At 42.2% G+C, this 15056-nt stretch overlaps 1 protein-coding gene across 2 annotated transcripts in view; it reads left to right on the top strand.

The window, feature by feature from the left end:
* LOC122539394 (ADP/ATP translocase 4-like) overlaps nucleotides 1-12467 on the top strand; it is a 50996-nt gene extending 38529 nt beyond the window's left edge. The window contains exon 6 of one of the 2 annotated variants that reach the window (XM_043674185.2): nucleotides 8328-12467. In XM_043674185.2, the coding sequence (XP_043530120.1) occupies nucleotides 8328-8519 (192 nt within the window). In that variant the 3' untranslated portion in view covers nucleotides 8520-12467. Of the gene's footprint in view, nucleotides 1-5472; nucleotides 5572-8327 lie in introns of those variants that run through there. The other variant, XM_087979815.1, reaches the window with a different exon arrangement.
* Nucleotides 12468-15056: the final 2589 nt, after the last annotated feature.

Genomic DNA, 15056 nt, shown 5'->3' with positions numbered 1-15056 from the left:
ACTGTTGAAATCCAAAGTTATCGCATGTAGTTGTAGGATCCCAAGGTGGAATATGCGGCGTTCTTCCTCCAGGCGTCAGGTGGTAATGGTTTGGCAACGAAGGAGGCCCGGGACCTGCATGTCCTTGACTGAGTGGGAGGTGAGTTGAAGTGTTCAGTCACAGGACAGTGGGGTTGGTGTGAATGTCCCAGAGATGTTCTCTGAAATGATCCACAAGTAGGTCTCCCCAATGTAGAGCAGACCACATCAGGTGCAACGGATATAGTAGATGACATTAGGGAGGTACAGGTGAATTTCTGTTGGATGTGAAAGGATCCTTTGGGGCCTTAGATGGAGGTGAGGAGAGTGGTGTGGCCGCAGGTTTTGCACTTCCTGTGGTGTTAGGGAAAGGTGCTGGGAGTCGGGTGTGGGTTGTTGGGCCAGCATGGACCTGACGAGGGAGTTGCTGAGGGATTGGTCTCTCCGGAACGCCGATGGGGTGAGAAGGCAAACATATCTGTAGTAATGGAGTCCGTTTGTAGGTGGCAGAAGTAGCAGAGGATGATGCAATGTATGCGGAGGTTGGTGGGGTGGAAGGTGAGGACCAGGAGAATTCTGTCCTCGTTGTGCTGGGAGGGGTCGGCTCAAGGGCAGTGCTGCAGGAAGTGGCAGAGATACGCTGGACGGCATCGTTGACCATGTGGGAAGGGAAATCGCGATCTTGCAAGAAGGAGACCATCTGGGATTTTCTAAGGTGGAATTGGTCATCCTGGGACCATGTATGGCGGAGGCGGAAGAATTGGAAATAAGGGATGGTGTTTTTACAGAAGGTAGGATGGGAGGAGGTGTAGTCTAGGTAACTGTGGGAGTTGGTGGGCTTGTCACAGATGTCTGTGGTTAGTCGGTCGCTGGAGACTAAATAACCACAGACATCTCCTACAAGCCCAGCAGCGACCGAACAAGCCTGTGGCTGAACACTTCAACTCCCCCTCTCACTCCGTCAAGGACATGCAGGTCATGGGCCTCCTCCATCGCCAAACCATTATCACCCGAAGCCTAGAGGAGGAGGAACACCTCATATTCCGCCTTAGGACCCTGCAACCACACAGGATAAATGTGGATTTCAACAGTTTCCACATTACCCCTCCCTCTATACATTATCCCAGTCCCAAGCCTCCAACTCGGCCCCGCCCTCTTGACCTGCCCATCACCTTTCCCATCTATCCACTCCACCTCCCGGTCCGACCTATCACTTGCTACCTCACCTTCATCTACCTAACATTCTCAGCTACCTACCCCTGCTCTACCATTTATCTCTCAGCTCCCCCAGCTTACAAGCTTCATTCCTGATGAAGGGCTTATTGCCGGAACCACGATCCTCCTGCTCCTCGGATGCTGCCTGACCTGTGTTTTCCCAACACCGCACTCTCGACTCTGATCTCTCGCATCTGCAGGGCTCACTTTCTCCCTGTTTTCCAATATAATTTGGAGTCAGGCTTTTGTTGTACTACTATTCTTGGTATCCTTAACCAGAGACTAGAATGCAGTAATATACAGTTGACATAGAGATGGATCCAAAATCTTTGCATTTGTTGGCTGTGAATGTTTTGGACATAAATGCCTGAACAGTAAGCTGTAAGCTAGATACCTTTGCCTGGATTCACTTCTTTCAGTCCATTGCATTATACATACGGATTTTAGTTTCAGACAATAGTAGTTACTTATAAGACATAACTGGAAGGTGATAATGGAAATATTTAAGGTACACTAAATATACTTAAGGTACACTAGCATTATAAGTAATGTGGATTAAGAAATGATGAAGACCCTGCTTTAGAAAATTAGCCATAGGGAAGAACATACTGGCTGGAGAAGGCAACAGCAAGAAAAATACCTTACTGTCCAGAATTATTGGAAGATTTCTTTCAACTCACATAATTGTTTAGTGGACAGCTGTGAAAATGGAGGTAGAGGTATTTCTCAATTTAGAGGTTTTCCCTCAGGCTTGGTGATTGTTTGGTCTTGTCCCAGTCTGGTTTCATTAAGTCACTGGGTAAAACAACAATTGACAGCCCCTAAGAGAAAATTCAGGTAAAGGAAGGCCATCTGATACTTCCATAAAAAAATGACCAGGATTTTCACAAGTTGGCCGGACTCAGGAGCCACCCTATTCCCATTTGTCAATTTTCACCAACACATGATAAGGCTAGAATAGTGCAGCATCCCTAAAGGAGTTCAAACACTGCCTTTAACCATCGTGAAGTCCTTTAAATTAGAGATGAACATTTTCTGCTATTTAGTAGAATTCTGACTTTGGAAAATACAAATCTAGCATTTCACTTTTTAACCATCCCCACCTGGCCTACACAAGCCATGACTTGGCCTCTTTTTGTGGAACCCACATCCATTATGACTTTTGAGATTGGGAAATGAAAAGGCCACAATAGCTGCTTCATCCATGTATAACCTGTAGAGAGTTAAAAATCACACAACACCAGGTTATAGTCCAACAGGTTTAATTGGAAGTACACTAGCTTTCGGAGCGACGCTCCTTCATCAGGTGATTGTGGAGGGCTCGATCGTAACACAGAATTTATAGCAAAAATTTGCAGTGTGATGTAACTGAAATTATACATTGAAAAATTGATTGTCTGTTAAGCCTTTCATCTGTTAGAATACAGTGTTAGTTTCACTTCTTTCATGTGTAAAGTTGCATTCTCGGGTTAGCTGTTAACAATGGTGATAGCTAGACAATATGTTGAAGGTGTTGGCCCCCTCTGTTCTCTGTCTATGACCTGATGTTTAGATTGATTCTAATCTAAAAAGTGAGATAACAGAGTTTTACATAAATTCATGCAGTTTTTGAGCTCAGAGTTCTACATGAATGTATGCAGTTTTTGAGCAAAGTGCAATGTAACTCTGCAAGTACAAATTCACCACATAAAATATATGTGTGCATGTGGATCTTTGTCTGTGTGTGTGTGTCTGTCTGTGATGGTGGTTGGGAGTGTGAGAAAGTGTGTGTGTGTGTGTGTGTGTGTAGTGAGTGCAGAGTGTCTTAAGTCTGTGAGGGGGTGCATGTGTGGGAGTGTGTGTGTCTATAAGGATGTGTGTGGGTGTCTGCATGCGCATCTGTGTGTACCTGTGTCCGTGTGTATGTGAGAGTGTGTGTGTAGGAATATCTGTGTGTGTATGTATAGTGCAATGGTGATCACCTGTAATGTGACATGATGAAGGAGCATCGCTCCGAAAGCTAGTGTACTTCCAATTAAACCTGTTGAACTATAACCTGGTGTTGTGTGATTTTTAACTTTGTACACCCCAGTCCAACACCGGCATCTCCAAATCATAACCTGTAGAGGAATTTCATCCTGGATTCTCTATCTAGTATGTCCTTAGCAATGGCACTTAATGTCCTGGACTGATTTAAGAATTGTGTAAGTGCTGGCAGGAAAGTTATAATAGGGCTAGGGTGGGGGTCAGACCATGAGGTGCCAGATACAAAGAAATGGGGCAAGATTAACAGGGGCAATTAAGATGGTATGCAGGTAGTACAAGCTGTGTAGAGACGAGGCAAGTGAGGGCAGAGGCTTGAGAAAAAATGCAGTGGAGACTGGGCAAGGGAAAGCGAGGTACAAAAGGAGGAGTGTCCAGGGAAGGAAGCCTACAGTTACAAGAAGGATGGGACATGTCTGGAAAAGGAGGCCATGTTATCTGGGGAAGGATTAGAAAGGTAAATATGGTATCCACGTGCTTGTGGTATAGAGACTGACTAGGCAGTGTGCATCACTTAAGAGTTTAGTCCAAAGGTGGGATGTTGGGAGATGGATTCGTAGAATCTCATTGAGGGTGCTGGGAAGTAAACAGTATAATCATAGTAAGAGGGTGGAGCTGGATAAGGTGGTAGTAGCTGTATGGCAATCAACAGGTATTAGTTGGTCTCATGATATTGGGGAGAGGGGTAGAAAATCAGGGTGCACCTGCTTTAGAATGGGAGAGGTCTGTAGGGGATTAATTTAGGGACCCAAAAGGAGAGCAGGAATGACCATGTGTATTACACACAATCCTTGTTATCCATTGGTCCCAGAAACACAAGTCTCCTGCATATAACACAAAACATGGATAGTGCTATAATCAAAATCCCCAAACTACCTGAAACGATCAGTGATCTGTCAAGACTCATCAATTAGAAAAATAAAAATAGAGCCTGTGGCCAAGCTTGTAAGTATATAGGTTGGTGAGTAGCAAGTCCATGTATACCAAGGAATCATTGTACAATGGGGTCAGTAATAACAATGGAAGAATCAAGGGTAATGGGGAAAAGCATGACAATAAGAAATAGCAACAGGTGTGAGCCATTTCACCCTTTGAGCCTGCTCTGTCATTCGGTAGGATCATGGCTGATCCAACATTCTTCGCATGCACTTAGCTGCATTTTCCCCATAACCATTATTCCCTTAATGATCAAGAATTTATCTCTACTTTAAATGTACTCAAGCAGCCCTCTCTGTTGTCAGTAGCAAGGATTTCCACAGGTTTAAATCTATCGATAAAGGAATGCTCCAATAACTAGGAGCCAGGAAAATTTGAAATCACTGGGGTAATTACTCACTTGCAAATAAGTGTGGAATCTCTAGCTTAAGGTTGCGTAAATTTATTATCTACCATGTGGGGAAAATCTAGTGGATACATCTACTATAATGAACACTGGGCTGAATCTTGCACTTTTTTGGCTAAGAGTCAGTTTTGTTGAGTTTATTAAAGAGTTTTTCTTCATCAAGCCTCAAGGGTTTTCTCACCGCAGCTTACTAAATGTATCTTAATAATTATTCCTGCCATTATGGTGTCCCTCCTGTCTGATTCTGGTCACTTTTACCATTCATCATACCCGGAACAATTTACCTCTGCTGGGATATCCCAGAAATGGACCAGCATCCCTGGCATTGGCATTGTTCATGAGGACAATCACTGTTAGTCTAGAGCTGCTGTGCACAGTTCCTGAGATTTGCCCCAGATATGGTAGTTAAGGGAAAATTGGCACCTCACTTTGTGGGCAGGAACCTGGAAGTCCTTGTGGACAGGACAGTGCACAGATGCCAATTTTCACAGAAGAGACGACAACACCTGGTCCAATGTTGACTCCCGGTCAGAGCAGTCTCAGCCATGTGGAGAAATGTTACAACAATATAGGAAAAAGATTATGTTAAGACCATAAGAAATAGTCTCTTCACCATTAACTAGCATAAATGCTGTCTTTTATGTGATATCTCACTCATTCTTTCTGCTCTCATACTTGTTTCCAACCAAGACTCATACTGTTATTACTCTCAGTACTATAGGGAACACTCGCAGTCACTAACCAATCCCTGATATCGTGAACCCTGAATGGGTTCTGCACTGCCTACTCACTTGCTCAGGACATTTCACCACCTGTACCAAAAGTAACAGTTACACCATCTACTTTCATTAACACCTGACCTTCCCTCGTTCCAGGAGGAAAATAATGCACAGTAAGGCAGAAAGAAGTGGTGGGAAGCAGAACATTCAACTCCTCATCCCCTGAGGATCCTGATTGTCAACAGCCCTGAGTTGCAAGGCGGCAGTGTCCAAGCCCCAGGGTCTGAGCTGGATGATCTCTTGACATACTGTGTTGGGACCCTTGACCGAAGGCTATCTCCCTTGACTTGGGTATGGACTGCTGAAAACCAAGACAAGTTTCCTGGCTTTGGATATACTAAATGGCAAGGCAGAACAGCAGTATTGTGATCCCTGTATCTTTGGTTGAGGGGTAAGATGCCAAAAGGCTAGGCATGGCAAGGATGCTTTGAACATCCAGATAGGCTTAAAGAATGACTGAGCACTAAGAGAGTAAGCAAATAGCCCAGAGGTGTAGCATGTAGAGAGATGTAGCTCTGACTTCTATGTTGAGAATTCTAGGCATCTAGTTTACTTGCAGTGAATGGTAGGATAGAAAGCTTCATATCAATGAGGTGAGATGTTCAGTTAATAAGGTCATTAAGAAAAATTCATAGGTCAGGAATTCTGCCCTTCTAACTAAAGAATGGTGCATATTGGAAAGAGTTTGGAAAAGTGAGTAATTCTTTTATTGTATGGCCAATTGATGTTCCCTTGTCTATCAAAGCATTCTCTACTTGTATGTTGTTCTTAGCTTCATTGGCTGTTGTATTTAGGAGATTCTTCATGCTCCAGGGAAATATGGCAGACCATCAATTTAGTAGTCAAGAGTTTCTAAAGGCTAGACAGTCGTCTCTGCAGTGTAGATGGGAGTTATACAGGGGACCCTGCAGAGTCCCTGACATAGTTAATTATACAGGAAATTGAAGATGCCACTGGGCAATTCATCTACACCTGGAATCCCTGAAAGTATCTATTTAAATCAGAGAATTCAAATTCTTTGAAGAAAAGTAGAGAATCTTATGTGGTAAAGACCATAAGATATAGGAGCAGAATTAGTCCATTCGACCTATCAAGTCTGCTTTTCCATTTGATCATGGCTGAGACATTTCTCAATCCATTCTCCTGCCTTCTCCCCTTAATCCTTGATCCCCTAAATAACCTAGAAGAAAAATGTTTTGCCATCAGAAATGAATGAACAATAATCTCCCTTTGTTGGCAATTCACCACACCCTAGCTTGAATCTTACTACAACACCTGGAACTTAGTGAAAAGCTGCATCGAATTGTTCCTGAAGTTGAGGTAAACCTACCTGACTTCTCACTCAAATTTCTTACCATAGCCCATATCATTCAGGCCTCTATAATATTCTGCCCTAAGTCAGTTGGTAAATTTAAATTTGAGATTGACGTCAGAGATGCAGTAAAACAGGTTGTAACCATGTTCCCTCTAAATTTCTTACCAATTACATAAGCTCTGTGTATCAGCGACTGTATGCAGAACATTGAAGCATCAGTGTGCATGCATAGCTGTGCATTTTAGAGAAAACATTAGTGGTAGCTATCTGGTTAAAATCTTCCAGCTTTTTGCACATTCAATGGAAATGTGTTAGCTGTAACATCACCACTGTGGAATGTGTGTTATTGCTCCAGCTTTTCGATTTGCATTAATGTGTGCATCAGTTATGTAGTAAAAATAACTTGTTCCTGTTGTCTTGTGCCACTTTAAAACTCTGGTGTATTGATGCTTTCTTTGTGTGTTGCAGCTTTAACTTTAACAGAGGGTTGGTAATTATTGACAGTATTGCTCAATTCTTCTAATTCTGCTTCTGTCTGAATCCAAATACTGCTTGTATCAACAAATACAGAAAATATTTTTGCTACATGACTAGTGTCTAATAAATAAGATTGTAAATTAAAAAAGGAACCCCTGGAAACCAAGACCTAGCTCCCAAAAATCAAAACGTAGCCCCAAGAAACTCAAGTCAGACATTGAGAAACACATCTTGTGCCCAGATATGGTTACTTTTCCAACTATAAAATACAGATACTTAATTGGCCTGTAACTTCAACCAATGATTTGGAAATTACAACATACTAATTGAAGAAAGCACTTTTCTTACTCTCATCCACAATTTAATATGTTCAGAATGCTTTCTAAACCACATAATTGTGTAACCTGTCTTTTTTTCTATAAAATTTAATGTAAATTTTATCTTAACAAAGCTTTTGAAATCTGTCCTTCTATTTCTAAAAAGTTTTTGAAGTAGAGAATTCTATGTGGTTAAGATATAGCAGCAAAATTAGTCTTTTCAGCCCAACTCTACTTCACCATTTGATCATGGCTATGTTTCTCAACCCCATTCTCTTGCCTTCTGTCCTTGATCCCCTACCTAATCAAGAAGGAAAATATCTTGCCATTAGAACTGATTGGACATTGCTGATCCAGTCTGGAAATGTAGATAATCTAAATTCATTTCAAAGCCACAGCTGTAAATGAAAATATTAAGTCTAAGTGAAGAACTATTAGAAGAGACTGAGGTACTGAGTAAAACTTCAATTGAAAATATTGAAAGACCGTTTGATGCGTAAATTTAGGCATGTTATTATGAAATATGTATGTTCTTAAATTTGGTTAACTCTTATGTGCAATTTAGAAATTACACTTACTGAGGAGAAAAATGGCATTTGTAAACATTCATCACATGGGAACTTTAGAGGTTAGCTTGCACAAAAGGTTATTTACCCTCAAATGTTAAGTAACAAATGTTGGAAGTCTCAATATAAAATTTTTGACATTGTAAGCAACACCACCTACTGGAAGTATTTTGTACACTATTTCAGTGAAATTTGACCTCTACATGAATATGTATAAGTAAATTGTGATACTCGAGGTTACTATGAATTTAAATTCTTTTTTGTTTCAAACCACAGAGCGGCGAAGCAATGAGACAATACAGTGGAACAATTGACTGTTTTGTGAAGATCTTTAAGAATGAAGGAATAGGTGCTTTCTTCAGAGGAGCTTTTTCAAATATCTTACGTGGCACTGGTGGTGCTTTAGTGCTTGTATTCTATGATGAAATTAAGGAATTGCTAATATTGCTGGAAGAGAAAATAATTTAAAAAGTTGATTTCTTCAGAATTCAAATGTGTGAATTCAGTGTTGAGCATTTGCCTGAATGGATTTTTCCTCAGGCAATGTACTTTTATAATTAGAAAAAACATTCAAAAATCATTACTTGCTCTTTGTTTTAATAAATAGGGTATACATGTTTGACCCTTATATATGACCATTCGATTAAAGTTCCTAGTATTATTTGTCATAGTTAATGAGATATTATGTATCTGTTGCTTAATTGAGCCCTCAAGATGACAACACATTACAAAATCCTGACTCGTCATGACAAATCATAGGTCAGGCATTCTGCCCTTCTAACTAAAGAATGTTCTGTATTGAAAAAAATTGGAAAAGTGAGTAATTCTTTTATTGTGTGTTCCAGTTGATGCTCCCTTGTCTATCAAAGCATTGTCTATTGTATGCAGTTCTTAGCTTCGATGACTGCTATATTTAGGAGATTCTTCAGATTCTAGTAGAACTTGCTGAAATATCCAGACCACCAGTTTAGTTGTCAAGAGTTTCTAAAGGTTAGACAGTCACCTCTGCAGCATAGATGGAACCCTGCAGAATTTCTAACATTACTAATTGTACAGGAAATTAAAGATTTCCACTGGGCAGTTCTCCTATAAGTAGAATCTTTCAAAGTATCCATTCTAATCAGAGAATTCAGAGGGTTTATCTATATGTAAGGTGATAGTTACACCATAAAAATTAGTCAGTTAAAAACTCTTGCCTAGCTATTAAATTGATATCCCAACTTAACACACAAACCCCAACTACATCTCTTCAGATTCTGACCCAACGCTCTCCTCCCTCCTTAGCTACAACATCCCCTCTCGACTCTGCAGAGACCCAGCAACCCATTCTCTCCCCCCTCCCGCCCACTCAGGAATCTGGCACCCTTCTCACCCTGGAATAAAGTACCCCACCTCTGCCCAGCACCTGTCACCACCCCTCCTTCACTGGACTCCCACCACTGCCCCTGACCAATCCTAAACATTCAGCTAATTACCTGGCACCCTAACACACATAATATACCTTACTTACCCTTTCATGGGTGCAGTCAAACTGGCTGTAAAGAATACTGTTGTGATTACAGTGATTACTGTTGTGATAAAATGCGTTGTGTTTTACTTTCCACCAACTATCCCAAACTGAGAACACAGCTGGATTTAAGGTACACTTTATATTTCTGCAAGAACAATGTACAGAATCTCCTGTCAGCAATGTGAAGCTTTATCTTACTTAAAAAAAAGTAGGAGCAGAATGGCAATCTGATGAAGATTGCCACTCCTCAGGAAACCCAAACTGATATTATGAAATCCACACACAAATGGAAAGAGGTTTGGTTAACTGGTTTTATCACTACAGTGGATCAACATAAATTTAAATAGATTCAACAGTATTTAAAAGATATCGAAACAAATTTTGGTTTGAACACAAACAGCATTCATGCGACAAGTTAGCAGTTTGTTATCTTTTAAGCTGTTATTAGTTCTTCTGGCCACCAGTCCATATAGCAGGCAAAATGTTTCATTCCGAATCAAAACTACTTGGTCCAAAATTGAACCATATAAATTGGGAAAATCCCAGATGAGATTTTTAATCTGTGTTTAATTAGCTGGTAACTGATTTTTTTAACAAGCAGAACACTGAATTTAGCATCACCACTCCAAGATAAGGAAAAATGAAAAGGAGAATTATTTTGGGTTATTTGTATGGGTAATTACCTGCAGGATAAAACATAAGATTAACATGAAAGGAGGCACTCAGCCTGTCACAACACCGCTCTCTAAAATACCAGTTCAATATTTTCTATTCCTCTGCCCTTTTTAATCTATTATGCAAATAATTATGCATGCCATCAGGTTGCTGATTGGACATTCAAAATCTTAATGTAACATTCTTAAATTGTATACACGAGGAACACATTAAATGAATGCATCCCCAGACAGCAGCAAAAACAATAAAGCAGCATAATATACAGTATATAATTATTAAATTTTATGTATTATAGATCAGCATATAATACGTTATATGAAAATGAAATTCTGTGCTTTTAAATTACTTTGTAAAACTTGTATAATTTTATGTATTCAATAGTCTATTTCATTAACAAAGTTATTCTCGCTCATAGAAAACTGCAAAATTGAAGGTTGAAGGTCTTGAGGTGGCTGATGGAGCCAAATTATTCCACAGTGCCAAGGAGATAGGGTTAGGCTCAGCTCAGCACCAGAGGCATTGTTGCTGGATTCATTTTTGGAACTGGTGCTTCGAAACTCTGAAGCATTCGGGGTTGGGAGCCCTTAACCCAGCAAAACACAAAAGCAGGGCAGGGGTGGATGCCACTGGAACCCACAGTTCAAAGCACAGTGTTGGAGAGGGGGGAGGCCGTAACCCATTTTCTGTCTCTGTGACTTCGAATTTGGGAGCCATCTTCTTAATGACTGCAATAAAAATGAATTGCCAAGGTTCTTTCGAGATAACCAAGTTACTGGGGTGGAATTTGAGGGAGTATGACATAGCTATCGTGCACATAAAATATAATTCCACTCCCTAACCCATTCCAGCCCCCAGCTCAATGAAATCAACAGCACAGTTCAATTTGCTGGATTAATGTTGCTTTGATCACTTGGTCTGAACTAAAACAAGCAGAACAATACAATTGACCTTGCAACGGCCTGATTTATTGCCCAAGATCACAGTCGGTTCAACAAAGATATTTTTTACTGAACTTTTTTCACATTGCCATCTTATTTTGCTAATGCAAAACTAATTAATGCTTGTAAATGTTCCTGATTAACAGAATTGAATTTTTGAAAATAATTTAATGGTTGTAGCAATCAACTGTTCTCTTGTCCCTTAACAATATCAGTTCATAATTTTATGAATCGTACAGCTGTTTATTTTAAAATTCATGTTCAATACATCAGTAAATATTTTGTTGAATGAATAAATGTAAAATTGGTATATTTAAAGAGATACGTTAGTTATTGGAGATCATTCACTGTAAGGGGCAAGGGTGGTGTGGACCCCAGAAAAAAAGTTAGCAGTGAGCTGACAGAATAAGTCTGCCCTGCAGCTATGACATAATATATATATATAATAAAAGCAAATTACTGCGGATGCTGGAATCTGAAACCAAAAAAGAGAAAATGCTGGAAAATCTCAGCAAGTCTGGCAGCATCTGTAAGGAGAGAAAAGAGCTGACGTGTCGAGTCTAACTGACCCTTTGTCAAAGCTTTGCTGAGATTTTCTAGCATTTTCTCTTTTTTGGCTGCAGCTATAACATATTGCTACATTCTGCTGCTTAGTGATAGGAAGCCTTCTTCTCTGAATCTGCCAAGATTGAACGCAGGCCTGCAGAACCCCAGCCCAGGTAAATTGGGCATCATGGAGGAAAATCTTTGCCACCTAGAGTCATACTGCTCAGAAACAGACCCTTCAGTTCAACCAGTCCATGCTTACCATAATCCCAAACTAAATTAGTCTCACCTGCCTCTGCTTGGCCCATATCTTATTTTCATGAACTTATCTAAATGTTTTTTAAATATTGTAATTGTACTCAAATTCACCACTTCCTCTGGAAATTCACTCCACACACGTCGCTATGTAAAAAAAATTGCCTCGTCTTTTTTAAATCTTTCTCTTCTCACCTCAAAAAAAGTACTTCCTACTCTTGAAATTCCCTAACCTAGGGAAAAGACATTCACCTTATCTATACCTCCCCTGATTTTATAAACCTCTATAAGGTCATCCGTCAATCTCTTACAATCCAGTGAAAAACAGTTCCTGCCTGTGCAGCCTTTCATTTGTAACTCAAACCCTCCATTCCTAGCAATAGCCTGGTAAATCTTTTCTGAACTCTCTTCAGCATAATAATATCCTCCCTAGTTTGTGAGAAGATTTGTAGCTCAGGTGGTCGTTGTTGTGGTTCTGTTCGCCGAGCTGGGAATTTGTGTTGCAGACGTTTCGTCCCCTGTCTAGGTGACATCCTCAGTGCTTGGGAGCCTCCTGTGAAGCGCTTCTGTGATCCTTTCCTCCGGCATTTGTAGTGGTTTGAATCTGTCGCTTCCGGTTGTCAGTTCCAACTGTCCGTTGTAGTGGCCGGTATATTGGGTCCAGATCGATGTGCTTATTGATTGAATCTGTGGATGAGTGCCATGCCTCTAGGAATTCCCTGGCTGTTCTCTGTTTGGCTTGTCCTATAATAGTAGTGTTGTCCCAGTTGAATTCATGTTGCTTGTCATCTGCGTGTGTGGCTACTAAGGATAGCTGGTCGTGTCGTTTCGTGGCTAGTTGGTGTTCATGGATGCGGATCGTTAGCTGTCTTCCTGTTTGTCCTATGTAGTGTTTTGTGCAGTCCTTTCATGGGATTTTGTACACTACATTGGTTTTGCTCATGCTGGGTATCGGGTCCTTCGTTCTGGTGAGTTGTCTGAGAGTGGCTGTTGGTTTGTGTGCTGTTGTGAGTCCTAGTGGTCTCAGTAGTCTGGCTGTCAGATTCAATCAATAACCACATCGATCTGAACCCAATATACCGGCCACTGCAACGGACAGCTGGAACTGACAACCGGAAGCGACAGATTCAAACCACTACAAATGCTGGAGGAAAGATCACAGAAGCGCTTCACAGGAGGCTCCCAAGCACTGAGGATGTCACCTAGACAGGGGACAAAACGTCTGCAACACAAATTCCCAGCTCGGCGAACAGAACCACAACATATCCTCCCTATAACAGGTGATCAGAACTAGACATTATTCAAGAAGAGACCTCACCAACGTCATGTACAACCTCAATATTACGTGCCAACTCCTATATTCAAAGGTCTGAGCATTGATGGTAAGCATGTTAAACACTTTCTTTAACCACCCTGTCTATATGTGAGACAAACTTCAAAGAATTAGCACCTGAACCTGTAGGTCTGTGTTTTACAACGCAACTCAAGGCGCTGCACATGTTTAAATTTGTAAATCCTGCCCTTGTTTGTTTTACCAAAATGCAATACCTCGCATTTATCCAAATTAAACTCCATCTGTCACTCTGGATCAGTGGTGCTGGAAGAGCACAGCAATTCAGGCAGCATCCGAGGACAGGCAAAATTGACGTTTCGGGCAAAAGCCCTTCATCAGGAATAAAGGCAGAGAGACTGAAGCATGGAGAGATAAGCTAGAGGAGGGTGGCGGTGGGGATAGAGTAGCATAGAGTACAATAGGTCAGTGGGGAAGGAGATGAAGGTGATAGGTCAGGGAGGAGAGGGTGGAGTGGATAGGTGGAAAAGGAGCTAGGCAGGTCGGACAAGTCCAGACACGTCAGGGGATCGTATTGCTGGAGGTTAGAAACTAGGATGAGGTGGGGGAAGGGGAAATGAGGAAACTGTTGAAAACCACATTGATGCCCTGGGGTTGAAGTGTTCCGAGGCGGAAGATGAGGCGTTCTTCTTCCATGCGTCTGGTGGTGAGGGAGCGGCCGTGGAGGAGGCCCAGGACCTCCATCTCCTCGGCAGAGTGGGAGGGGGAGTTGAAATGTTGAGCCACGGGGCGATTTGGTTGGTTGGTGCGGGTGTCTCGGAGATGTTCCCTAAAGCGCTCTGCTAGGAGGCGTCCAGTCTCCCCAATGTAGAGGAGACCGCATCGGGAGCAACGGATACAATAAATGATATTAGTGGATGTGCAGGTAAAACTTTGATGGATGTGGAAGGCTCCTTTAGGGCCTTGGATGGAGGTGAGGGAGGAGGTGTGGGCACAGGTTTTACAGTTCCTGCGGTGGCAGGGGAAAGTGCCAGGATGGGAGGGTGGGTCGTAGGGGGGCGTGGACCTGACCAGGTAGTCACGGAGGGAACGGTCTTTGCGGAAGGCGGAGAGGGGTGGGGAGGGAAATATATCCCTGGTGGTGGGGTCTGTTTGAAGGTGGCGGAAATGTCGGCGGATGATTTGGTTTATGCGAAGGTTGGTAGGGTGGAAGGTGAGCACCAGGGGCGTTCTGTCCTTGTTGCGGTTGGAGGGGTGGGGTCTGAGGGTGGAGGTGCGGGATGTGGACGAGATGCGTTGGAGGGCATCTTTAACCATGTGGGAAGGGAAATTGCGGTCTCTAAAGAAGGAGGCCATCTGGTGTGTTCTATGGTGGAACTGCTCCTCCTGGGAGCAGATACGGCAGAGGCGGAGGAATTGGGAATACGGGATGGCATTTTTGCAAGAGGTAGGGTGGGAAGAGGTGTAATCCAGGTAGCTGTGGGAGTCGGTGGGTTTGTAGAAAATGTCAGTGTCAAGTCGGTCGTCACTGATGGAGATGGAGAGGTCCAGGAAGGGGAGGGAGGTGTCAGAGATAGTCCAGGTAAATTTAAGGTCAGGGTGGAATGTGTTGGTGAAGTTGATGAATTGCTCAACCTCCTCGCGGGAGCACGAGGTGGCGCCAATGCAGTCATCAATGTAGCGGAGGAAGAGGTGGGGAGTGGTGCCGGTGTAATTATGGAAGATCAACTGCTCTACGTAGCCAACAAAGAGACAGGCATAGCTGGGGCCCATACGTGTGCCCATGGCTA

This window comes from Chiloscyllium plagiosum, unplaced genomic scaffold (genome assembly GCF_037043375.1).
Source record: "Chiloscyllium plagiosum isolate Xiang-an unplaced genomic scaffold, Cpla_swu_hap1 HiC_scaffold_36, whole genome shotgun sequence".
Classification (NCBI taxonomy): Eukaryota; Metazoa; Chordata; class Chondrichthyes; order Orectolobiformes; family Hemiscylliidae; genus Chiloscyllium; species Chiloscyllium plagiosum.
Note: the sequence above shows the minus strand (reverse complement) of the source record. Positions and strands in the feature narration are given on the sequence as shown.